This window comes from Manduca sexta, chromosome 1 (assembly GCF_014839805.1).
Source record: "Manduca sexta isolate Smith_Timp_Sample1 chromosome 1, JHU_Msex_v1.0, whole genome shotgun sequence".
Lineage (NCBI taxonomy): Eukaryota > Metazoa > Arthropoda > Insecta > Lepidoptera > Sphingidae > Manduca > Manduca sexta.
Window position 1 is genome coordinate 1155 of NC_051115.1, and position 27941 is coordinate 29095.

At 36.7% G+C, this 27941-nt stretch overlaps 3 protein-coding genes and 2 non-coding genes across 5 annotated transcripts; 3 read left to right on the forward strand and 2 right to left on the reverse strand.

Moving 5' to 3' along the window:
- Nucleotides 1-260: 260 nt before the first annotated feature.
- Nucleotides 261-6373, reverse strand: LOC115452582. The gene is made up of 6 exons (XM_037437981.1): nucleotides 6039-6373; nucleotides 4758-4932; nucleotides 3877-3915; nucleotides 2895-2987; nucleotides 1218-1352; nucleotides 261-668 (listed from the first exon to the last, which is right to left on the reverse strand). Exons 1-6 carry the CDS (start codon nucleotides 6110-6112, stop codon nucleotides 261-263), a joined length of 924 nt encoding a protein of 307 aa, XP_037293878.1. The 5' UTR covers nucleotides 6113-6373.
- Nucleotides 4029-4100, forward strand: Trnad-guc. Its single transcript has one exon. It is a non-coding gene; the product is annotated as a tRNA-Asp (tRNA).
- An 899-nt stretch (nucleotides 6374-7272) lies between the features above and the next one.
- On the forward strand, nucleotides 7273-25635 carry LOC115452578 (zinc finger protein 879). Its single transcript, XM_030181151.2, has 15 exons — nucleotides 7273-7581; nucleotides 7870-8044; nucleotides 9043-9084; nucleotides 9720-9812; nucleotides 10508-10642; nucleotides 11299-11697; nucleotides 14424-14660; nucleotides 14967-15172; nucleotides 15666-15804; nucleotides 16621-16720; nucleotides 17150-17304; nucleotides 17728-17859; nucleotides 18704-18904; nucleotides 20454-20603; nucleotides 23629-25635. The coding sequence occupies exons 1-15, from the start codon at nucleotides 7508-7510 to the stop codon at nucleotides 23755-23757; spliced, it is 2367 nt and encodes a 788-aa protein (XP_030037011.1). The 5' UTR covers nucleotides 7273-7507; the 3' UTR covers nucleotides 23758-25635.
- Trnad-guc lies at nucleotides 12131-12202 on the forward strand. Its single transcript has one exon. It is a non-coding gene; the product is annotated as a tRNA-Asp (tRNA).
- A 434-nt stretch (nucleotides 25636-26069) lies between the features above and the next one.
- On the reverse strand, nucleotides 26070-27919 carry LOC115452579. Its single transcript, XM_030181152.2, has 3 exons — nucleotides 27858-27919; nucleotides 27198-27541; nucleotides 26070-26243 (listed from the first exon to the last, which is right to left on the reverse strand). The coding sequence occupies exons 1-3, from the start codon at nucleotides 27895-27897 to the stop codon at nucleotides 26082-26084; spliced, it is 546 nt and encodes a 181-aa protein (XP_030037012.1). The 5' UTR covers nucleotides 27898-27919; the 3' UTR covers nucleotides 26070-26081.
- Nucleotides 27920-27941: the final 22 nt, after the last annotated feature.

A 27941-nucleotide genomic window follows, 5' to 3' on the forward strand; every position in this document is an offset into this window, starting at 1 on the left:
ATGTTTTAATTGATTTTTTTTTCCTATTTTCTTATATAATACTTACTTAGGATTTGACAATGATATTTTTTTATAGTGCATGCTTGTGACATAAATGCTTTAAAAAATTCTTATATTATACTCCTGAAGAAAATGTAATTTTGCATACCATCTTTTGGTTAAATATGGTTGCTCTGAAGAATCTCATGTTTGGTCTACGTTATTTACCCATATTTGCAGAATAAATAAATCTTTATCTTTATCCTAGTATATAATCAAACTCACCTATCCATAGTGCTAGAAGGACTGTCATCCTCACACTTCTTCACCGGCTTAGGTTTCTTCTCCACTTTCAACTTCTTCTTCCTAACCTTCTTCGGCTTAACGAACACTTCACTCAATTTCTTATCGTCATCTTCGTTGAATTCATTGAAGTATATCTCGTTCGTCTCGTCTTTCACTTCCACTTCAGCTATGGGTATATCATCATCAGGTAATTCATCACCGTTATGATCACCGATGTCGAAATCCATCGCATCGTCAGAATCGTGTTCCGGTTTTATGGGTATGACTATTTCATTATCTTTTATGTATAAATCGCTGTCGTTCGGTTCGAAAATTTTTGTTATTAAAGTTGATTTTATTTGATTGTGTAGTCGGTTTATCGACTTCACGTCCCTTATTGTTATCTGTGGACATTGATAATGTTGAAAAAAAATTGTCTACAGATTTTTTTATCGTAATTTTTTTTTTATAATTTTTTTGGCTAAGACAGATTAAAAAAACGTTGAATACATGAAAAAACACAAAAATAAGACCTATGACGGTAATACAAATTTAATTGTCTACAGAAACACATTACTGTAAAAAAAACTACTATTATTATTTTTTATTTATGACGCCTACAGAAAAATTATGAAAACATGTTGAATAGATAAAAATAATGTTAAAAGACATATAAGACTAATATAAGGAAAAAAACTATATATATAATTATAATTTTCAACTCTCTGTAACGTCAATTTTTCTTCGTGTGCATGCCGTGGTCGCCAATTGTGACAACATTAAATTAAGATTATTATAATTTTTTATTTTTACTAGAAAACTAACAGCTGACACAGATATAGTTTCAACAAATATTATATACCTGAAGGCCAATTAAATGATACACTCATTATTGATTTTATTGAATTTCATGTTGGCGATCTTTAAATAAAATAAATAACCACTTCACTCACATATCTCTCCGGTTGAAGAAGGTTCATCAGCAAAGCCTGGCTTCTGAGAGCTTTGTTCCTAAACCCGTTGGTGCTTAGCAGTCTGTGGGCACACTCCCAGCATAACTTCTGAGGTAGTTTGTCATCTTCGCTTAACTGTTGAAGAGAATAATCATACACATGTAACCAGGGTCGTAACTAGACTTGAATTTAAGGTAGGGCAGCTGTAGTTACAACTTGGGCGGAGGTAAAAATGTTACTAGATCTTATCTGGTCAATCGATTTTTGGTTTTCATTAGTCAGATTAATACTTACGTAATTGACAACATTTCAAAATGTAAACATGCCTAAAACAGAAATACCGTTTCTTAATTTTTCCACTCTGAGTTCAAATATGAATTTTTAATATTTTTTTAATAGTTAATTTCGAAGAAAAAAGTTAAAAACCGAAAAATGCTTGATGACGTCACACATACGGTTGAATGAAATAGTTCCTCGGTCCACCTTACTATTTATTTTAAAAAACTAAGACACCGTCATTCGTCAACGTCAAATGTCAATATTACAATAGATACGTCACAACTGTTACTTTCAAAGAGAGAGAGAGAGAAACAAAAACTGTCACTTCACTTCTTTTTACTGCAAAGCAAAGGTCATTGCGTTTTGAGCCGTATATTTGACGTCATTTGGTGCTTACGTCGTTTTAGAATAAAACAAAATTCAAAGTGAAAATCATGAATGAAAATATCTGAATTTCGAAAAAAGAAAAAATATGGGTCTCATAATTTTAGATCTAGTTTCATAAAATATAAACATTTGGGTATGTTGAAAAAATGAAATGTTGTCAATTGTTAAGGTAATATACAAATTGTAACAAAATTCTCTTAAATCTCGAAAGAAGGTTATTCCACCCATCAATACGAACAACTCTTAATATGGGACCAACTGGGAAATAAAAAACCAGCTGCTCCATATATTTTGATTGAGAACTTATGTAAAATTTAGTTGATTATTAAGGTAGGGCATTGTCCAATGCCCCCCCCCGCTAGCTACATCCCTGCATGTAACATAATCTGTATGAAGTTCTAATGTCAACTGTCAAATATATGTATATGTAGTCTGTGGTGTGAAAAAATAAAGTTTCTCTTCCTCGCTGGTCAACATGGAGTTTGCATTGCATCCAAGTTAATCCTTATAATAAAGTATAACTCCTGCTTCCTCCCACACACCATAACAAATAATACAACATATACAGTTTTTTATATATGTACAATAGAGTTACTCCGCTGCACCTGATGGTAAGAGATGTATTATAGGATAATAAAAAATATATATATATAGGTTACAGTAAGATTTCTTTCATTTAGTATGGAGCTGAACACGGTATTCCCATACTTGCAACACTATTATAACTGTTCAATGATACCTATAACACAGGTTCATCTAGCATAGGTATCAGCAGAACATTTTCTTATTGTGACAAATGTAATGAACTACTCTGTAACATTTGTACACCAACTGAATTTTGTAACATTTGTCTGTTTTAATACAAATAAATTTATTATTAATGTTATATGTTATTCACTATTCAAACATGGAAACGCTGGCTGAACCTAATGCCATATCAAACATAAAGAGATCTCCCAGTCTAGATTTTTTTCAAAATAAAAAACAAAATACCTTTGTCGCCATACTTACATAAATGCCAGTGACATTTTCATAAATCTCGTCAAGTTTGTGATCTCGTATGTGATACATCTGACCTTCCATTGCTAAACAGATTCTGCACACCTGAAAATTACAAACGTTTTCATAAAATCGTTTAGTTATTACTATTTTAGCCCAGTTGGGAGTGGAACGGACTGCCGAGACGAATGTCTGCAGATTCAAAACTCAATACACCTTTGAATTTTCTAAATGTATGTGTGAATTTGTGAATTATCGCTTGTTTTAACGGTGAAGGAACACATCGTGAAGAAACCTGCATACCTGAAGAGTTCTCTATAAGTATTTTGAGGGTGTGTGAAGCCTGCCCGCACTACAGCGTGGTGGACTAAGGCCTAATCCCGCTCAGTAGTAGTGAAGTATCCAACAGTGGGACAGAATATAAAACAGGGCTGATATTATTAGTATTGCATTCGACAGGGCAAAGACATAGAAAATACTTGTACTCGTCACATTATATTGAAAGATTTTTTGTGCAAGCTGGGCAAAGTGACCTCACTGCATCTGATGGTAAGTGGAGTGGTGTCCAATAGTGTCGACTGACGAGAGGTGATTACCCCTCGACAGTCGACATAATTATGCCGCCCTGTTGGATATACACAGGCTGATCTCGGAACGCTTACGTGGCTACTATGGCGGGTTTTAACACCTTATATAAAATATATACTATATACAATATAAATAAAATATATACCACCACCTTTTATGGGTAAGCCTATCTTCATAACGGATTTATGAAGATTGTATTCTTTTGCGCTAAATAAGATAGTCGACGCTCGAAAGAACACACCTGTGCCCCCGCGCGTTGCAAAAAAATATTTTTTCAGATGTGTCCAGGGAGTAATCTATATGTTTCCCAAATGTCCGGGAATATTGCCGTCTTTATCCGGCGTCGGCAATAACGTTACGAAAATAATAGAAAATATAAATATAAAATATAGTTTTGAAATCTCACCCTTAAAGCTGCAGGAGCATCGAGGTCTTCTGAGGAATCCTGAAAAAAATATTATAGTTTAATAATATAACATGACGAGTGTAAAAAAAATAGTAAAAAGGTTAAATTATATGCGTAGCACTCGACCCATAATTTCGGCCATGTACTACAAGTCTTCGGTAGTATAGTGGTCAGTATCCCCGCCTGTCACGCGGGAGACCGGGGTTCGATTCCCCGCCGGAGAGAACACTTTTTGGATTTTATTTTTGATTTTTATTTATTAATGTCCATCATTTGATTATTAAATTTTATTTACTTATTCAATTTTTTCCATTTATTCTGTAGACAAAATTGTCTACAGGACCACAGGATCTCGTATCAAAAAACACAACACACTCTCCAGTCTACATAAAATTGGATAGTAATGTGTAATTGATCAGCACGAACTAAGTAAATTTTAAAGGAAAAGAACCTTCTGTAGACATAGTTGCCTACAGTATAAATAAGCCAACTTGTCCAGGAAAGCAACACTGCCAGAAGGCAACATGAAGCCAAAACTTGCTGTTCCATTTCCTAATATTATAGTATGTATTTGTTATTTATAAAATACTGCTAATATGTGGCTCCAGTTAAAATATTCCCAGGATAAATACTTCCCTGGGACCAAAAATAGTCTACAGCACTCTTGAGTAATGTAGCTTCTTATTAGTTAAAAAAAAACAGTTTAGTAGTTCCTGAGATTAGCATGTACAAACACACACAACAATAAATCAAATTACTTTGTTGTGTTAATTGATTTTGAATATTATTTCAATATACGCAACGTCAATAATAGTTTAACAGTAAAAAAAATCTGAGCGCTGCATTCCACGTCGGCCCTATGACATTAAAAATCCACTCACATAAGTGACCACAGGAACAGCGCCATCTTTGATTTTCCGTAGACCGCCTTTAGTCACATAGAAATCATCCTTCCTGAAGTGTTCCGAGCATATAGTGCTCCTGTCTTTTGGCTCCCAGTCAGTCATGCCGAGTGCCTCCACCCACGCAGCACGAAGGTTCGGGTCCTTGGGGAACCTGGAAGGCATTATCAAGATGTGATTATACAGTAATAGCTGGTTATAAGAACAATACAGACCAGGAAGATCCTGCGCTTCTGGAAGGAGTTGGGCTGGCTAGGCCCATAGCGGGCATTCCATGCATCAGGCCCAACCTACTATGGGCTAAGTGCGGAAACGGAGCCTCTCAACATAGAACTTAGAATAATGAAGTGGCCACCAAATCTGGACGATATCTGATATTTGTTTTAATATCAGCCCTGTATTACATACTGTCCCACTGCTAGTCACTGGTCACCTCTTCTGAGAGGGTTTAGGCCTTAGTCCACCATGCTGAGTTGGTGCAGATTGGTAGACTTCACACACCCTCTGAATTCATATAGAAAAATTACTCATGTATGCAGATTTTCTTACAATGTTTTCCTTCACCGTTAAAGCAAACGATGATTCACAAAGAATACATAAATTGGCTCTAGGCACACAGTTCAGTGTGTATACCTCATGATTGCCAATACACATTAAGGCCTATGAGGAATAGCAAATATTTTCTGGCCTTCTCCCCTCCTCCCATCCTAAAAGATTCCTTCTTCTTCCCCCGCACTTCCTTCCTTAACTATCCCCTCCCAACTTTCCTCCAGGCCCCTGCAGTCACTAAGCCAAGGGATTCCAGTATCACATTCGCAGGTTTCTCACAGTGTTCAATGTGGGGTCCGATACAAAAAAGAAAATACTATTGACTAATGTAACAGTGACAATATTATATACCTTAAAACTATAGAATGATCAAAGATAAAATTTCTGAATTTTGTTTTCCTCTAAATTAATTTGTGAGGGTGTTATGGGTGTGAGAATTGTATATAGATTTTTATTGTATTAGAAATATTTGTTGGTCATAGACCTTATGAGAATATATTGGCAGTAAAAACAATGGATTGATGAACATTACAGAATTAATAAAAACTTAAATATCCACGGAAAATGCTTAAACATACCAACAATATTTAATAAGAACGTGCTGTATATATTACAAGATTGGAAATCATTGAAAATATTTTTTATTTCTTTGTAACTCCCGCCACTATGTAGCGTGAAAAATAAAAATATTAAGAAAAATCAAATACTTACATGTGGAAGGTAATTCCATGGCTTTTAGTTGTTTTTTTCGTATCGTTACTGCAATTTTGTACACTGCACCGCATTTTTATAAATAAAAATTATGAAATGTAACACAGATGCACGAAAATTCAGATCTATAATATTGATATTTGAGTCATTGTGATTGTTGTAATAACGTCTGAATAAACTTTATGTGTCTATTGAAAGTCACTCCATAATAACTTAAAGTTCATTTTTTTTTATAAAAGTCCTTTAATTCATTCAACAAAATAATTATTTTGCCATTCCGATGTGTATAAAATGTCAAACAACCGCTGGATGCGCCATGTTTGTTTTCGCTCTGATTTTTTATGTACGCAAGCAAGAGTGAAATAAATATCAAGCATCAATAAGGATAAATATTGATTAGGAAATATTTAAACATATTATATGTACATACGATTAACTATAAATTAAATCTAAATTATTTTTAGGAATTGTTAAATAAAAAATAAAACAAGTACCGTATTCAATTTAGACAAATTAATTAAGTCTTCGGTAGTATAGTGGTCCTGTCACGCGGGAGACGGGGTTCGATTCCCCGTCGGAGAGAACTTTTTTAAATTTATGCAAAAAAATATTTACTCACTGTAGCAAATGATACTTAGGCCTTCCGAATTAAAACTCTCCACCGAGCAAACGGAATTGAGCATGGAAAATTGCCAGGTCATGGAACGTTACTAAAATAATGTCCACTACCTGTACTACATACGTCTTGTATTTTAATAGTTTGAATGATAATGGCTTAATATTTTGATAATATACTACGATTGGTTACGGTTAAAAGATTTTTAAATGAATGAATACGTCTTGGATTTAAATACGCGCTCTCTTTTCAGATTTTTTTTAGGGTTACTATCCATTATGTCATTAGGTAGACAAATATTGAAATGAGTATCGATCTATTTTTATAATCCATCTAAACCGGTAAATTAAAATATTACGGTTTATTCAATGCTATTGGTATCATCTCTAGCCGAGAAGCTTGGTTTAGTTGTCTCTTTCTAACAATCTATTATTTCGCCTAGTTGGAGAGGAACATATTATGTTTATATATTCATGTTTACATAGATCACTGTGCTATCCGACCAGTTTCAATGTTTTTCGACTTGACATTAGTTTTGAGATATCTTTTTCAGTTTTACCTATGTAGCAGTAAGAGAAAACGAGTAGACAATATAATTGAGCTTCACCATGAAATAAACGCATAATGGTTGTTCGGCTAGTAAATTGACAGTTTAAGAAATTATATAGAATTTATGAAATAAACGTATTATCGAATTAATTTCATAATAAATGAAAATATCTAAAACAATGTTTTATAAATAACTATTTCAATAAATAAATACCATTAAAAGCATTTTATGTGCAAAAAATTTAAGGCATTATTCAGATGAACATAATGCAATGGTACGGACGTGAAAATAATTAAATTAAAAATGCGTTGCTGCGTCTTGGGATGTAAAAATGATTCCCGACACATCTCCAAGTCACAAGGGATTACATTTCACGTGTAAGTTTATTTATGATGTATAAAAATGTTGTTTTTAACCATTTTTAAGTAAGGTTTACCTTGGTCACCATTTTCGATGCTATTAAGGTCTATTATAGCTGCAAAATTGTATAATATGAAACCTTCCCCTTTTAATTCATTATGTTATAACTGACAATGAAATCTAGATTATGGTTAAATAATAATAAAATATAGTCCTGTATTGTAAAACCGTGTTTTAGACTTATTTAATACGTTTCGCGTAAGTTTTAATAATATTATAACTTATCCTATATAATTTTTTTACAGGTTCCCAAATGAGAGTACCTTACGCACGGCATGGCTCCGAGCTCTCAATAGGATGGATTGGGAGCCAAAAGAGCGAAGTGCAGTGTGCTCTGACCATTTTCTGTGCGAGGATTTGTATGAGACGAAGAGCGGGTTGAGGAAGGTCAGGGTGGGCGCTGTACCTTTTATAACGCAGGTTTGTACACGCCTTTTATATTAGAAGGGGGAGGCAGCGCAAATAGTGTATTCACTTTCTGCCAGATGTATTTATTTATTTTATTTAATTTTATTCAAGGGGTAAACAGTTACAAATAAATAAGTAAAGAGTAACTCCCTGATTCACAGACGTTATTTATCTAAGGATGGTGTATTGCTGTGATAACAAGTCTGTTTCTCAGTGCTGATGGCATGGCAGCCTTCGCAGTGTATAGACATAGGGCCGTTGTGATTGGCTAATATTGAGATACAACCTGAATCTAGTTGGCTGTCAGATAAACACAGCTGAATAAACAGCAATCTGGCAGATATACAAAGCTGAGAAACATACTTGTTAGCACAGCAATACTCTATCCTGAGATAAATAATATCTATGAAAAGGGAGTAAAATTACACATGTACTGCATTAATAAACATGTGACCAACACCACTGTTCACAGTTTTCAGTATTCTGTCCCATGATATGGTAGGTGACGAGCCTATCGTATCAAACACAGATTTTAGATTCCAGGCTGATATATAGTAAAAAAAATTAATAACTCTTTGGCTGACCTAGGGATTGAACCTCGGACCCCAGCACTGCAGTTGTATCATAATGCAACTAACATGGCTTCAATAATAATAAATAATACATTTGTATACTGTCCCATTGCTGCAGGGGCCTCTTCTACTACTAAGAGGGATTAGGCCTTAGTCCACCATGCTGTAGTGCGGGCAGACTTCACACACTCAAAATTCCTGTAGAGAGATTCTCGGGTATACAAGTTTCATCATGATGTTTATATTTGCCATTAAAGCAAGTGATAATTCACAAATAATACACATATAATTTTAGAAAAATCAGAGTTGTGTGCCCTTCGCCTTCGAACCTGCGGACATTCGTTTCGGCAGTCCGTTCCACAACCAACTAGGCTATCTATTAAATAATATAAGTAACAAATTATATATTAATCTTTAATGTAATATTTTATTTTTCAGGAATCATCCACTTGTGATTTTGAAGAGGCTGCTAATTTAGAAGTAAGTAAAGGCTATATTGACTATATTTTTGAGTTTCTTTTTATCCAAAACTAGCTATCGCGGACTCGCACTTGTGAAGAAGTTTTCCGGGATAAAACTCCCGCTATATGTTTTCCCGTGATAGAAAGTAGCCTATAACCATCCCAGGGTCTCCAACTATCTCCATACCGAATTTCATGAAAATCCGTTCAGTAGATTATGAATAGTTCGATAACATAGATAAACAGAAAAAGGGAAATTACCAGTCCTATACAGCGACCCTATTCGTGTGGTGGTATGTGTCTAGAGGCTGCCTCGGTGGCGTAGTTCCTATGCGTATGCGGTACGAATACGACTAGTGCGCTGAGGTCCTGGGTTCGAATCTCGGGACTTACCAAAATTAATTGTGACTGAATTTTTCCCTTTTAAAAATTATTCAGTCGTAGCTCGGAGTCAGGTAGTAGGTAGTGATACTCCCGTGCCTTGGCACGTAAAGCCGTTGGTCCCGATCTCTCTCCGGTCATGTCGACTCACCGGACTGTGAGAAGGAATAGAGAGTGCTTGTGTATTACCTTACTATTGAGTTACTTGTTTATGGACAATTTTGTTGAAATTTCTAGAAGTTCCTGAATACATTTTAATGTTTTTATTTTTAGGTTTGTCGAGGATGTTTAGTGAGGGACTGTAAATTATTCAAAATAAGCAAATACAATCTGAAAAAAGCGTATGAAAATGTTACAGGTGTTGTGGTAAGTCGATTTTTCATCTCTATTTTTGTATTGCTTTGTATGACGAGACGAGCTTGCCGTTCGCCTGATGGTAAGCGATACGATCGATAAAAACTAGAAACACCAACACCTCGAATCACAAATTATTGTTTGGTATTCCACTGCGCTCGAAATCCTGAGACATGAGATGTTAAGTCTTATGTCCAGTAGTTACACTGACTACAATGTCCCTCAGACAGGAACACAACAGTGACTACACACTGCTTGACAGTAATAGACATTGCGGTGGTACCTACCCAGGCGGACTCTCACATATGAGAGACCTACCACTAGTAACTATTATTATAAAAGTACTCATATTATAAAATGAGAATAAATTATTTGAGTGCTTTGTCGGGGCAGGGAGAATAAAGCCTAACCACTAAGTACAGAATGATTTTTACTGACTAAATACTAAATAACATGTAACGTCAGAGGAAGAGAGATCAAACATTGTATAACTATGATGTATAGCAATTATTAGTAAATTATGTTATTAAGTCTAAAGTTTCTCATTGATTTTGAATCCAATAAGTGTTCATGGAAGACACGCATTTACTCGCGCACAGTTATAGTATAAATAAATAATATATTTATCATCCAAATTATGCCTTGTAGACTTGTCACAAAATGTCACAACATGTCACAACACGTCAGAATGTCAACTTTGTCACCAGGTGTGTCAAGACGAGAAGTTACCCCAGACGCTGTGCTATGAATGTGCCGCACAGCTCGTCCGCTATAACCGGTTCAGGATGAAATGCGTGCGCGCCAACACACTCATGCTGGAGATTATTAAAAAACATAATAAGGTGAGATAAATAGCTCGTCCAGGGATATAAATAACCTGGTCATGTTGTGGTAAAATATGGAACTAATCTCTTGTACTGATAATGTTATGTTTAAAACAAAGAAGCTGAAGTGGCGCCCCCAACGTAAGTTTTCCATTTTCCTGGCTTTTCAACCCGAAGTGGTAGGCAGAGGTTTGGCCAGTGCAATTTTCGTCTATGATCTAATAGAGCTTGTCTATCGCCATATCGGTCACATATCATTGAGATATCTAAGAATAAAATTATAAAAGTGAAAGTTTTAGATTAAATAAAAATCCAAATTCCTCATGACTCAGTGGCGTAGTTGTATTGTACAACTGCGGTCTAGGATTTGATCCCCAAGTCGTCTAAGTTAGGTTTTTCTGTATCAGCCCGGAGTCATTATGTCTAGAAAATTGCTATAGGCCACAATACTTTATAAAACCTAACAAAATTAAGGTAATTTCTATATGTACATCTATTTATTTATTCAAGGACCTCCAACGAAGGATACATGGCATATAATAAATACAATGTAGCATTTGTACAATTAACAATGACGTGCCTCTTCAATAATAGGAGACCACAGCATGCAAATTTATATATTTATAGATTATATAATCCAAAAAGGTAAAAGGCGTGATGTTATTACTTTTCAGTTAACACTTCAAAATATAAAGAAAATTAACAGGGAAGATAATAAGTTAACATCCACGTTGCTATGGGAATTATATCCTTCAAACCATTATCATTATCATATAAACCATGATGACACCAAAATAGAACCAGTCGACGAGATCAAAGACGAGATCGACAACGAAATATACCTCAATGAGGACGTGAATGATATAACGCATGCGGAGGAGATAACGAATGCGGAGGAAATAACGAATGCGGAGAACATAACGAATGCGGATTTGATGGAAAATGAGAATGGTTTGAAAATCGACGAGGACGCGACGGATAATTATTCTTCAGACGACAGTTTGCCGTTGGAGAAGACGAGGAAGAAGAGTAAAGTGGAGAAGAAGAGAGTCGTTAAAATTAGAAAGAAACAGGTGAATTATCTATATATAACAGTAAAATTGTATATGTCCCGCGTCTGTACATGAAATATTTATGCAAAGAGAATACCTGAAAGACCTAAGTAATAGGAAACAACGTAAAACTATTTTTGAAATTTTGTGTCAAATTTCCGGTAAAATTTCCGTTCGCGTATCACGTCAAAACTAATAAATTGATTCAGTAATAGTTGACAATACATATCCAACCAGAATGAAGGAATGTTAGCTAAATTCGGCCACAGCGACCAATCTCAACGGAGATCAGCCACGCAACACATATTATAGTGCACGAGTGTGTGCAATCCACAGCACTCTCTGTTCCTTTTCATAGTCTGGTGAGATGGTCAAACATGTTTGAAAACGAATTATTGTGTAACTTTGTTATAATATTGTCACTAGATCTATAATTTCATCTATTCATATCAAGTCTTCGGTAGTATAGTGGTCAGTATCCCCGCCTGTCACGCGGGAGACCGGGGTTCGATTCCCCGCCGGAGAGAACACTTTTTGGATTTTATTTTTATAAATTTCTGTTTTTGTGTTATTATCGGTATTTTTTTTATTATAATATGCCATCTGGATCATGCAAAGATTTTAATGAACGTAGGGTCCAAACTTAGATGGGGAAATACAGGGTAATTTTGACATTGCGTTACTAAATGAAACCACATACTCGTCTTTACCTTTGCTGACATTGTGCCAAAAATCATACATTAATCTGTACTTCTATACTATTATATAAAGCTGAAGAGTTTGTTTGTTTGTTTGTTTGTTTGAACGCGCTAATCTCAGGAACTACCGGTCCAAACTGAAAAATTCTTTTTGCGTTGGATAGCCCTTTGTTCGTGGAGTGCTACAGGCTATATATCATCACGCTATACCCAATAAGAGCGGAGCAGTAATGGCTAATCTCAGGAACTACCGATTCGAACTGAAAAAATATTTTTGTGTTGAATAGCCTTTTGTTTGTGGAGTGCTCTAAGTTATATCATCACGCTATGACTAATAGGAGCGGAGCAGTAATGGCTAATCTCAGGAACTACCGATTCGAACTGAAAAATTCTTTTTGTGTTGAATAGCCCTTCGTTTGTGGAGTGATAGAGGCTATATATCATCACGTTATGACCAATAGGAGCGGAGCAGTAATGAAAAATGTTGCAAAAACGGGGACAATTTATTAGTTATGAGAGCTTCCATTGCGTGCGCTGCGTCAACGGTTAAAGTTATGCAACAATGATGTATGACGGGATTGTTCCTCTTAAAAAGTTCTAAAAAAATATTATAAAACAATGTCCCCCGCTGCATCTGTCTGCCTGAACGTGTTAAACTCAAAAACTACCCAACGTATTAAGAGGAAATTTGGTATGGAGACAGTTTGAGACCCTGTGAAGAACATAGGCTCCCGGGAAACTACTACTTTTATAACGGTAAACTTTAGCCTGAAAAACTTTATAACGCGAGCGGAGCCGCGGGCAAAAGCTAGAAAAAATATTTTCACCAAAAATACTGGTTTTACTTTTCTGATTTTTTGATCATTTTGCGTGAGTGTATTTCTGAATGAAAGTATAATGTTGCCGCTCAGTTAAATTCTCTTAGAGCACTATTCCTGCCATTAGAACGCCTAAAATTGAAATTACTTTTTATTAATATTTATTTTGTTTGAAACTTACACTTTTTTATTTTACACCTCCAGCTCAAGTAACTTATTGTAAAGTGTTATTTCTAAGTACATAAGTATGTGGTTTCATTTAGTAATGCAATGTCAAAATGTCCCTGTATAACTTTGTTTATCCCTGAGTAAATGATTACGTATGTGCTTTTTTATTGGCTCAGTAGGCAAACGAGCGAGCGGTCTGCTTGATGGCAACATAAGCCCATGGACTAAGCCACGCCCAAGTTATGGAAAATAACTGCATTTTTTCCAGCTTATCTCAACAATTTTAAACTGCGATATATATGTACTACATACTAGATCTGGCGTTAGACTCTATTGTACTGCAATCCGTACACCTGACTGTATGGTGTTAATATTGACAGCTTGTGGTTGTGTACGGAGTGACGCTCATGATATAAGAACTCGAGTCTAAGTGTAAACCTAGATTTGAATAAAAAATATTAGTTAAATAAGTAAAATTATTTGTTGTTCAAGTGAATAAATAGGTTATAACAGTGACGTTTTGGTTGCCATTTTAGTTCAGATTTTGAACAAATCCTATTAATATTATAAATGCGAAGGTTTGTGATGTTTGTTCCTCTTTCACGAAAAAACTTAACGGATTTGGATGGAACTTTACAGTAATATTGGTTATACATCAGAATAAAACAGGCCAGAATTTATAACGATTTTGTGTAATTTGGTCATAATATAACGATACATATCAAATAAAACGGAAAAGAGAATATCCCGGAAAACTCCTTCACTCGATCGAAGCCGCGAGCAAAGCCTAGTAGTTTAGATATACGTTCGTGTCTATCATCACTACATAGTATAAAACAAAGTCGCTTTCTCTGTCCCTATGTATGCTTAAATCTTTAAAACTACGCAACGGATTTTGATGCGGTTTTTTTTAATAGATAGAGTGATTCAAGAGGAAGGTTTATATGTAAAATAACATCCATTAAATAGTGGAGAAATACTGTTATTTTGTTATGTTATACCCGTGCGAAGCCAGAGCGGGCCGCTAGTAGAATATACGTGAATAATCTAAAAACATTTTCAGATAAAATCCGATCCAACCGAGCCAAAGATCGATCGCCGTCGCAAACCTTTCCTGAACGATGACCTTAACGAGACGCTCTTCACGATCACGGACCTCACACACGAGGAGCAGGTGGCCGAGATAGATAAGCGGCGCGAGAGTGCAAACTACAAGAACGCTGTGTTCAAATGCTCCGAGTGTTATAAAGGATTTCTAGACGAGGATGCTTATAACACGCATATAATGAGGCATACGAACGTGAGTAGGCAAAGTTTCATTATACGCGATTACGATGTACGCGGTTTCGATATACGCGGCTTTAATATACACTATTATATTATACGCGGTTTTTATATATGCGGTTTCCGATACCACTGGTCTCACGATTCCCTAATTTCATTTTATAACCTAGCTATTTGTTTTTAAGCTATCCGAGACGTTGCCTAACGGATACGTAATTATAAATTCGTACATCTGACATTTAATAACCCGCAACCTCACACGAATATTTCATAAACGCGGTCTCCATATACGCGTTCTCCATATACGCGGTTTTAATTACAGCAATGCGGCGAACACGAATGCGGCATATGCAAAACGCACTTCAAACACCCGCACGCGTTACGCAAACACATCACCGCGCACCACACGCAGCGGTTCAGCTGCAACCAGTGCGTGTACGTGACGACGCACCGGCAGACCGCGCGGCTGCACGAGCGCTGGCACAAGGGCACCAAGTACCAGTGCCCGCACTGCATGGACGAGTTCGTGTGAGTATGGCGCGGGTTGCATACTCGCCTACACTCAGTACACACTCGATATACACTCAATACATACTCGCTACACACCCAATACATACTTGCTACACACTCACTACATACTCGCCACACACTTATTATAAAGTCGTTAAATACACGCTAAACACTCGCCCACACTCACTTCTTACTCGATACGTATTCGCCACACACTCATTATAAACTCGTCAATACTCGCTACACACTCGTCCACTCTTACTTCATACTCGTTAAATATTCGCCACAAACTCATTATTAAGTCGTTAAATACTCCTACATACTCGCACACACTCAATCCATACTCGTAACACATTCACCACACACTCATTATAAAGTCGTTAAATACTCGCCCGTACTCATTACACACTCGCTACCCAATAAAATATGTCATACACGTCATTTCTACGCACAGAACCCCTAGTTTCACAAGAAAACTTACTAAACGATATATGTTATTTTCATTTCGCAGTAAATTCACAACGTACATGGGCCATATAAGAATAAAACATCCTTCCGATTTCGTGTGTGAGTTGTGTGGGTACTCGTTCGTTAGTATTAAAGGTATAGAACTGCACAAGAAGTTGAAACACAGTCTAGAGGGTGATAAGGTAAGTAAAAAAATATTAATTATTAAGTACTAGTTGACCCGACAGACGTTGTCCCGTCTTAACTATTAACTTCAGCGCGCATTCTGTCAATCGCTGACAGTTATTTTAAACAATTGACAGTTATACACAATTAATATTTTCGTTAAGTTTTCTTAATTTTTTTAATTTTACGCGCAATTTTTTGATTTTTTTCATTCATAAGAACCTTCTCCTGACAATAACAAACACAATAAAAAAAATATTGAAATCGGTCCAGCCGTTCACGCGTGATGGCGTGACCAAGGGAAATAGGGATTCAATTTTAACCGACTTCAAAAAAAGCAGGAGGTTATCAATTCGATGTGATTTTTTTTTATACATTTAGATAGCGCTCGTTGACCTTCAACATACAGTGTTACTTTTAAAAAATTCGTAAATCTATGCTTAGTTACTCGATTAACCTGCTCTTAAAGTTTTAATCAGTGCTTAACTTTTTATAACTCACTCTGGTAGGTCTCTCATATGTGAGAGTCCGCCTGGGTAGATACCACTGCAATGTCTATTTCTGTCCAGCAGTGTGTAGTCACTGTCGTGTTCTGATTTGAACATTGTAGCCAGTGTAACTACTGGAAATAATAATTAACATCTCATGTCTCAGACGAGCGCAGTGGAATACCAAACACTTTGTAATTCAAGGTGTTGGTGTTTCTACTATATAGATCGTATCGCTTACCATCAGGCGAACGGCAAGCTCGTCTCGTCATTCATAGCAATAAAAAAAATTATTTTACTACCTTTAACTTTGCTATAATATTGACACGTCGCGTGTCATTTTAGGTGCCGGAGGACGGTCCGTTTTGCGAGCTGTGTAATGTTCGATTTATGACTGCAGAGGCTCACAGAAGGCATCTAAATGTGTCAGCGAGGCATAGTGCAGGTGAGAGACGATTTTTCGTAAATTATTAACTAGGTTTTGCTCGCGTCTTCGCCTGTGTGAAGGTAGTTTTCCGGGATAAAAGTCCCGATATAGAAAGTAGCTATTTAAGCCAAACAATTCTTTGGTATATCATCTTTGTCTAACTCCAACGGTTTAGGCAGCGTATGCCAAGATAGCATTATTTTTCTGACTTACTTGATATATATAGTTACATTATGACCAAATTACACAAAATCATTATAAATTCTAGCCTGTGTGTTATTCTGATGTATAACTAAATATTACTGTAAAGTTTCATCCAAATCCGTTCAGTAGTTTATTCGTGAAAGAGGAACAAACATACATACAACTTCACAAACTTTCGCATTCATAATATTAGTAGGTTTTTATTTTTTATATTATAATGTTTGAAATCCAATTTTTTTGAAGGTCGAGAAGCAAACAAGCCGAAAGTGGGCAGGAAATCGAAAGAGACGATGGAGCGCGAGAAGAGAGCGCGGGAGAAGAACAGAGAGCCAGAAGAGAAGAGGAGAGTGTATCCGAGCCAGATGCGGAAGGCAGAGGGGCCGATACCTTGCGAGCAGGTCGGTGGAGTGTTTACCTAACAATAAATATTTTGATTGCATCCTTGCACTTGATGGTAAATGTGGGGTCCTATAGAATGTCTAACAGCATTTTTTTTTATTTCTTTGAATGACGAGACGAGCTTGCCATTCGTCAGATGGTAAGCGATACGATCCACAAACAGTGGAAACAAACAAAGTATGAAGTATAGTTTGTTATTCCACTGCGCTCGCCATCCTGAGACATATGTTAAGTCTTATTATGTCCAGTAGTTACACTGGCTACAATGTTCAAACCTGAACACAACAGTGACTACACACTGCTTGGTAGAAATAGACATTGCGGTGGTATCTACCCAGGCGGACTCTCACATACGAGAGACCTACCACCAGTAGAAGTATGTAGCATTTTCCGATATAAATAATTTGATATCCGTGTTACAGTGTGGTGTGCAATTAGAAGACTCGAGAGCATACCACGGTCACTTCAGGCGGATGCACCCGGACAAGAATCGAACCATGTACCCCTCGATGAAGTCGCCTTGCATGTGCGAGGTGTGCGGGAGGATGTTTCAGGTTTGTTCAAGCCTCTTGCCGTTGAAAAAAATGTTTTTTTTATTTTATATAAAGAAAGAAAGAAGTTTATTGTTGGAACAAAAATTAAAAAAAAATAAACACATAATATAAATATTATTGCACCAACAACGGGTTGTTATAGCTGTTTTTTAAGATAAAAAATTGCGACAAAATTCGAAAAATAGTTTTTTTCTATGTCTAACAAAAGTGGTGATAGCCTAGTTGGTTGTGGAACGGACTGCTGAGACGAATGTCCGCAGGTTCATAGCCTAATACACCTCTAAATTTTCTAAAGATATGTGTGTATTCTTCGTGAATTTATCGTTCGCTTTAACGGTGAAGGAAAACATCGTGAAGAAACCTGCACACCTGAGAAGTTCTCTGTAGGAATTTCGAGGGCGTGTGAAGTCTACCAACCCGCACTAGGTCAGCGTGGTGGACTAAGGCCTAATTCCTCTCAGTAGTAGAGGAGGCCCGTGCATCGGGACAATATAATACAGGGCTGATATTATTATTATTATTATTAAACATAGAAAACTACCCTATTTCGAAAATTAATCACTAAATTAAACGTAGGAAAGTACCTTATTCCATACGAAAATTCATAACTGTAGAATGTAACCTTTGTTGTGACCAATATTTTTTAAGTGTTCTATTTTTGTAAATATTTGAATGTCGTTGTTTGCCTAGTTAAGTATTTTACACTCTGAAATAAACACTCGTGTTACTTACTCTGAAATAAATACTCGTGTCAATAACACATCTTTTTACTTAATTTTATAAATAAGTCAGAACATATACACCAATTACTTACAACAATAACAATCTAAATCCATCGTTTCAGAGCTACGCCCTCCTCAAGGACCACCGCTGGGTTCACACAGGCGAGAAACCGTTCAAATGCGACTCCTGCGACAAGTCCTTCAGGATGAAACAACGGCTGGTCGCCCACAAACGGGTCCACAGTCAAATGAAGGTGTCGTACGCGTGCACTCTCTGCGGGAAGAACTTCTCCACGCACAGTAACAGGCAACGGCACATGTTTGTGAGTGTGTTTTGTACTAGGTTCGGTTCGCAGCACCGTTCTTATGATTAAGAGCGTGAGTATGTTTTGTATTAGGTTCGGTTTTCAGCACCGTTCTTATGATTAAGAGCGTGAGTATGTTTTGTATTAGGTTCGGTTTGCAGCACCGTTCTTATGATTAAGAGCGTGAGTATGTTTTGTATTAGGTTCGGTTTTCAGCACCGTTCTTATGATTAAGAGCGTGAGTATGTTTTGTATTAGGTTCGGTTTTCAGCACCGTTCTTATGATTAAGAGCGTGAGTATGTTTTGTATTAGGTTCGGTTTGCAGCACCGTTCTTATGATTAAGAGCGTGAGTATGTTTTGTATTAGGTTCGGTTTTCAGCACCGTTCTTATGATTAAGAGCGTGAGTATGTTTTGTATTAGGTTCGGTTTGCAGCACCGTTCTTATGATTAAGAACGTGAGTATGTTTTGTATTAGGTTCGGTTTGCAGCACCGTTCTTATGATTAAGAGCGTGAGTATGTTTTGTATTAGGTTCGGTTTTCAGCACCGTTCTTATGATTAAGAGCGTGAGTATGTTTTGTATTAGGTTCGGTTTGCAGCACCGTTCTTATGATTAAGAGCGTGAGTATGTTTTGTATTAGGTTCGGTTTTCAGCACCGTTCTTATGATTAAGAGCGTGAGTATGTTTTGTATTAGGTTCGGTTTGCAGCACCGTTCTTATGATTAAGAGCGTGAGTATGTTTTGTATTAGGTTTGGTTTGCAGCACCGTTCTTATGATTAAAAATGTATGTTTTGTACTATGTTCGGTTCGCAGCACCGTTCTTATGATTAAGAGCGTGAGTATGTTTTGTATTAGGTTCGGTTTGCAGCACCGTTCTTATGATTAAGAACGTGAGTATGTTTTGTATTAGATTCGGTTTGCAGCACCGTTCTTATGATTAAGAGCGTGAGTGTGTTTTGTATTAGGTTCGGTTTGCAGCACCGTTCTCATGATTGTAATATGTAAAAATGCTTTATTCATCACGTAGGCGAACATAGTTGCACTTATGATAAGGCAAGGTGCATGTACAGAACTATGAGGACTTCTACTACCCTCTCAATATTATTATTAGTGGTCCATGGTAGTTGCATGATCATAATTTATTAAAAAAAATTAAACATTGCATATCTTGACAATGCCTGTGGTAAGGAATTTATTTATTATTATATTTGTGGTAAATTTTCAGGATTATACAACTCTGACCCCGCCATTAATCATTGATTGTATTTGAACATTTTTTTAAACAAATTCAGTTATAAAAACATATATCCAGCCATTGAACTATTTGTTCAAAATCTGGAATTAGAACTAAAGTTCGCTGCAGCGCTAAAACATCAAACGTCGTCTAACCGAACTTTAAAACATGCAGCGCTAAAGCGCTTTAAAAAGCAGTCAATATTGACCATACTAAAGTCAATATGAATGGATTGCAGTTCAATTTAGATGAACACAGTGAGTGTTTGCAACGCCAAACCTAGTACGTAGTACATATATCGATGTATCCAGCTCGAAGGACCGTTTCAGATCCACACGGGCCTCAAGCCGTTCAAGTGCGAGATGTGTGGCAAAGGGTTCAAGCACGCGAGCGAGAAGCGCGCTCACATCACGTACGTGCATCTCAAGAAACCCTGGCCCAAGCGCAGTCGGGGGAAGCGAAGAAGCGACAGTCGACAGGTAATAGGGTATAGACTCATTTTTGTTCTTTACTATTATCAAATATTTACGTTATATAAATTATAACACGCAAGGAATTATTAAAATCCGATAAAAAATCAACAAGTTACAAGTATTTGAATTTCGGCGGAAGGGGTAAATAACAAGAAAGAGAAAAGAGACGAAATACCCACATTTAACGTCATCGGGAATTACGACGCGTGCGAAAGAAAGAGATGAAGCGATATCCCTATAACGCGCCCACTTCTGCACGTTACAATATTTGAAATATGAATTACTCGTCCATTTTTTAACCAATTTTACTGCAGTTTTCGCAGGAGTGCTTCTTTTTCGTATTATTAACCATTACATATAGAATAATGAACAAAATCAAACATAGGTCGGTTCCCTATTCTACTTCAACTTTCAGTTTTCTCTGACTCGAGCTTTTTTGCTCGGGTTTATTGACTACCCGCCCTGATACCTTCAGGGAGGAGGTAATTCAGTCTCCCTGTTGTTCCCCGTGTACGAAAAACGTGTCCCTAACACTCTAACATTAAAGTCTAAAAAATAAAAAACAAGTCCTACTAATGTTATAAATGCGAAAGTTTGTGATGATGTATGTTTGTGATGATGTATGTTTGTTCCTCTTTCACGAAAAAACTACTGAACGGATTTGGATGACACTTTACAGTAATATTGGTTATACATCAGAATAACACATGGGCTACAATTTATAATGATTTTGTGTAACTTGGTTATAATCTATACTTCTATATCTATACTATTATATAAAGCTGAAGAGTTTGTTTGTTTGTTTGAACGCGCTAATCTCAGGAACTACCGGTCCAAACTCAAAAAATTCTTTTTGCGTTGGATAGCTCTTTGTTCGTGGAGAGCTATAGGCTATATATCATCACGCTATATTCAATAGGAGCGGAGCAGTAATGGCTAATCTCAGGAACTACCGATTCGAACTGAAAAATATTTTTGTGTTGAATAGTCCTTTGTGGAGTGCTCAAAGTTATATATCATCACGCTATGACCAATAGGAGCGGAGCAGTAATGGCTAATCTCAGGAACTACCGGTTTCAACTGAAAAATTGTTTTGTGTTGGATAGCCCTTTTATTTGTGGACCGCTATAAGCTATATATCATCACGCTATGACCAATAGGAGCGGGGCAGTAATGGCTAATCTCAGGAACTACCGGTTTGAACTGAAAAATATTTTTGTGTTGGATAGCCCTTTGTTCCTGGAGTGCTATAGGCTATATATCATCATGCTATAACCAATAGGAGCGGAGCAGTAATGAAACATGTTGCAAAAACGGGGAAAATTATGAGTTTTGAGAGCTTCCGTTGCCTGCGCTGCGTAAACGGTTAAAGTTATGCAACAATGATGTATGACGGGATTGTTTCACTTAAAAGTTCTAAATAATATAACAAAGTCCCCCGCTGCATCTGTCTGCCTTAACGTGTTAAACTCAAAAACTACCTAACGTATTAAGATGAAATTTGGTATGGAGACAGTTTGAGACCCTGGGAAGAACATAGGCTCCCGGGAAACTACTATTTTTATAACGGAAAACTTTAGCCTGAAAAACTTTATAACGCGGGCGGAGCCGCGAGCAAAAGCTAGTACTATTATATAAAGCTGAAGAGTTTGTTTGTTTGTTTGTTTGAACGCGCTAATCTCAGGAACTACTAGTCCAAACCGAAAAAATCTTTTTGCGTTGGATAGCCCTTTGTTCGTGGAGTGCTATAGGCTATATATCATCACGCTATACCCAATAGGAGCGGAGCAGTAATGGCTAATCTCAGGAACTACAGGACCAAACTGAAAAATTCTTTTTGAGTTGAATATTCCTTTGTTTGTGGAGTGCTCAAAGTCATATATCATCACGCTATGACCAATAGGAGCGGAGCAGTAATGGCTAATCTCAGGAACTACCGGTTTGAACTGAAAAAATCTTTTTGTGTTGGATAGCCCTTTGTTCGTGGAGTGCTATAGGCTATATATCATCACGCTATGACCAATAGGAGCGGAGCAGTAATGAAACATGTTGCAAAGACGGGGAAAATTATAAGTTTTGAGAGCTTCCGTTGCGTGCGCTGCGTAAACGGTTAAAGTTATGCAACAATGATGTATGACGGGATTGTTCTACTTTAAACGTTCTAAAAAATATATTATAAAACAAAATCCCCCGCTGCATCTGTCTGTCTGAACGTGTTAAACTCAAAAACTACCCAACGTATTAAGATGAAATTTGGTATGGAGACAGTTTGAGACCCTGGGAAGAACATAGGCTCCCGGGAAACTACTACTTTTATAACGGAAAACTTTAGCCTGAAAAACTTTATAACGCGGGCGGAGCCGCGGGCAAAAGCTAGTATAAGATACATATCAAGTTGGAAAAATAAATGCTATCTTGAAGTACGCTGCCTAAACCGTTGGAGTTAGACAAATATGATGTACCGTACCATTGTTCGTCTTAAATAGTTCTCAATAAAAGTCTGTGACAGCATACATCTACCTTTTATGCAGAAGCCACTATGACCAAAATAGTGAACAATAAATATAATTAAATAAGATACTTTTTTTAGCGGGACTTTTATCCCGGAAAACAACACGCGTGCAAAGTCACGAGCAAAAGCTAGTAGTCTATATTTCTAGGAAGAGCTGGTAGGGGGCGAGCGCTCCAAACTTTGCTATATACGAACGTGCACATTACTGATGGTAGGTCTCATATGAGAGAGTCCGCCTGGGTAGGTACCACCGCAATGTCTATTTCTGTCCAAGCAGCGTGTAATCACTGTTATGTTCCGATTTGAAGGACATTGTAGCCAGTGTAACTACTGGATACAATAAGACAATATATGTCTTAGCATGGCGAGCGCAATGGTATACCAAATACTTTGTAATTCAAGGTGTTGTTTCTACTGTTTATCGGTCGTATCGCTTACCATCAGGCGAAAGGATAGCTCGTCTCGTCATTTATAATAAAAAAAATTATGTAGTGCTCTAACGTGCTCTCAATTTTTCAGGGTATGATACCGCAACAGGTGCCGACGAGCGAGATGGAGTCAGCACAGCCGATATGGCCTCCCCTGGACCCCAAAATGGGCGATATGCTGATAGACGACAAGCCTATGTTTTATACGTTGAAGATTTAGCGGGTCCACACTATTGCGGCTTGGCGTTTGGCTGTATGCGAGATGTCTTCATCGTTAAACTTAAAAAAAAGTTTTTTTTTTGGTTTTTAGTGGTTTTTGAAGGCGGTATAATTAAAAAAAAGGTATTTTTTAGCTTTTTTTGTGTTAGTAAAAATCAGCATACGTTGACATTATTCAGAGTTTTCTAATGTATCTCCGAAGTTAATAGTCCAATAACGATGAAATTTATATGTGACCACACGGGAAGCACCAGCTTTCCAATAAAAAAAGAATCATCGAAATCGGTTCACTCAGTCAAGTCTCGAGGTAACAAAAAAAAAGCAGTCGAATTAAAAACCTTCTTTTTTGAAGTCGGTTAAAAAAACCACTAAAACCAAAAATAATTTTACATAACAGCTATATATTGGTTACCAGTGGCGGAAAAGACATTTTCCGAAAACGAACCTAACACAACATATAGGTACGGCGCCGTTCAAGTATTACGTAACGCAATTTTTTAAGATTTTTTACCCCCCCCCCCCCCATGTAACGCGCCGTAACGTTTTCCTGTACTCCCCCGCCCCCTCCAAAAGTTATGTAACTCTAGTGTAATTTTTTTGGTAATATTCACAATTATTTCATGCAAAATATCGGAAAATCGCTAAATTACTTTGTTATTGTTTTAAAATAAAAAAAACAATGTTACATAACGCGTTGTACGACCTCTCACGCTCCTGTAACGCATCGTAACGTTTTACAAGAACTCCTCTCCCCTCCAAATTGCGTTACGTAATACTTGTATGGCCCCTATTTGATAGAGGCGTGATACTATGTATGTTTGAATCAGTGATAAGCATTTGTTTTGCACACTAAGACAGTTTCTATAAACGTGAGCATTTGTTATACTTTGGCAGAAAGGAGATTGTAAAAGCCACTTCCTTTGTGCATTGTCTGACCCCCTTATTCATAGACGTTATTTATCTAAGGACGGAGTAAAGCTGTGATAACAAGTCTGTTGCAGTGCTGAAGGCATGAGCCTTCGCAGTGCGTAGACATAGGGCCGTTGTGATTGGCTAATATTGAGATACAACTTAAATCTAGTTGGCTGTCAGATAAACAAAGCTGAGAAACAGACTTTTTATCACAATACTCCGTCCTTAGATAAATAACGTTTATGAATAAGGGGGTAAGTCTATAGTCTTTATTTAATACAAAAGGGAATTAACTACCAAGATATCGCTAATAATTATAATGAGAAGCAAGACCAGTTCAATTAATTTAAAGCATGTTTTGGTTCGGCCGATTTCATCACACGATTTTGATTTTACTTGTGGTAGGTCTCTCATATGTGAGAGTCCGCCTGGGTAGGTACCACTGCAATGTCTATTTCTGTCACGCAGTGTGTAGTCACTGTTGTGTTCCGGTTTGAAATATTGTAGCCAGTGTAACTACTGGACATAATAATGAAAATCTCATGTCTCAGGATGGCGAGCGTAGTGAAAACAATACTTTGTAATTCAAGGTGTTGGTGCTTCTACTGTTTGTCGGTCGTATCGGTTACCATCAGGCGAACGGCAAGCTCGTCTCGTCGTTCAAAGCAATAAAAGCACGTTGCGCTCAAAAAAACACGACTGGTTCGCGAGGCAGAGTTAACGTTTTAAGGAATGAGCAAGCGATTCTACTGGGTTAGCTTACAAATGGCTTATTGGTGTATTGTTACCCGTAACGCGCAGTTAACGTGTGGTTGGAATCGACTGTATATTATATAAAATTGCTATTATGGTTTACGTACAACGCTTGTGGCGTGCCCAAAAGATATTGATGGCTTTTGTATCGAATATTTGTAAATTATTTATTTAACACATCTGTATATAAACACATAATATAAAATACAATGAATTGTTGAGTTTTATTTTAAATTAGCTTTTGCTTGCGGCTTCGTCCGCGTGAAGGAGATTGCCGGGATAATAGTCCCGCTATATATTTTCCAGGGTCTTAAACTATCTCCATACCAAATTTCATGAAAATGTGATTTTGGGAAAATCGATAACATACAGACAGAAAAATAGACTTTGTTTTATAATGTGAATAGATAATTTGAAATAATGAATTTATCAGCGCGGCATTACACCTGCCGTCTCAAAATGGGCGCAACGAACACGTACGTGTATGCATCAACTATAATAATTGCGTGTTTTGTCGCAATGCTGTAGCTCTAATTTCAACACGGCGCGTGCTAGTTTTATAACTTCTAAAGTTCTAGCGCGTGTTGCGCGCATAAAAACACGACAAGTGTTCTACTATTAGGTACGGGTCTTTACTGAGAAGGTTTGTATAGTAACAATTTATTTAGCCGAAGTTTCTTCGTCGTAATACGACCAACCGAATCTCGGCTCATGTGTATCCATTTTAGAGTCGTTTTTCGCGTGGTTTAAAGTCTTCTGTCTCATTACCATGTGGTTTAGTATCTTCAACATCTCCGAAAGAAACTCATTAGCTTTTATCATCTGGAATCGGCAAAGGAATTTGAGATTATGCTGTCTGATGTAACAATATTCAGTCTTACTTATAAACTTGTTTTAGCGTTAAAAGGTGGTTAAGAATTGCTTAAATAGCTGTCAAAACATCACCGGTTCCTAGTTTAAACTGAAGAGGCAAGATGGCGGGTTTTGACTTACAGCTGATCGAGTTTTGTGTTTTAACTAAGCATAGCTTGACGAAAATTTTATAAGTAAGACTTATTATCGCTTACTAATATTAATGGGATTGTTTTTTATTAGTCAGACTGATTATTTCTTACTAATATAAATGCGATTGTTTGGATGTGTGAAATAAACGCGGTAATTGCTTAATGAATTAAATATAATTTGGCATGTGAATAGATTATTTTAGATTTTATTTATGCACATCAAAGTGACCCCACAGCATCTGATGAAAAGTGGAGTGGGTCCAATAGAATGTCGACTGGTAAGAGATAATGACCCCTGGCAGTCGACACAACTATGCCGGCCAGTTGGAACTGGATATACTTTTTTGTAGCGGGTAAGGCTATTCAGGCGGACAATGCCGCGAGCAACGCCTAGTTAAATAATTCGCAAAATTAATGACCCATTCCAAAATTGCCAATTTATGGGAATCGTCGAACAACCAATTTCTGTTTGCGACCTTTTAGTTTTTTCCCTTTTTTTTCATGCTATAGGTTTCATTATTTATCTATCTTTAATAAGCTCAATTTTATAGCAACTTTCAAAAACGGTAGCTAACAAAAATAAATTTTCCGACGACTGCCACAAATTAACAATTTTGAAATAGGTCATTATTTTATTAAGAGTGCGATATATGAAAATAAATGGCAATAGACTCATAATGCTCATAATATTTGATATAACTTTGGCGATATGTAGCCGCGTGTTCCACCTCTGCTTACCCCTATAAAGGGAGAATGCGTGATGCATATTTACCTTCTCGTAAGTACTCAAAATCCTCAACACATTCAAGGCATTTCTTTTCTTGTCCATATATCTAAATATCCCTTTCAATCCATCATGGGTTTTATTTAAATAACTGACGATATAACCTATTTTGTATAACGTATTATTTTTAAAAAGTTCGTGCACTGTGTCTATGTCTTCCATTTTTTTATCTATGGTGTTCTTCGATTGTCCTACCATAGAGAATAATTTATTTTTTATTTTAGCCTCTTCGTTTTTTAATGGTTTGGTTCTTCCTGGTAACAAAGCATCAGGGATTCCTTGACCATACCGTCTTCTAGCATGGCCGATGAGGAAAAAAAATGAAAGCATATCTGTAATAAATATTAGTGGATATATTTGGTGTTACTAGACGAACAGCTTTTGAAATATTAACAATAATATCTATGCATATTGTAAAACAACGTCCCCTTTTCTACCTGTCTGTATGTTATCGATTTTCTCAAAATTACTGAACGGATGTTTATGAAACTTGGTATGGAGATAGCTTATGAATATAGGCTTTTTATCCCTGGATAATATATATCGGGACTTTTATCACTGAAAACTTGCACGCGGGCATAGCCACGAGAAAAAGCTAGTATATAAATAAATAGTAATTTAAGTATTCAATTTATAAAAAATACTTACATAGTGCATATTTTATAGTCATTTTAAAACCTGCTAGCATTATTATTGCAAAATCAATTTCTAAAGAAAAAGCGTTACTAATAT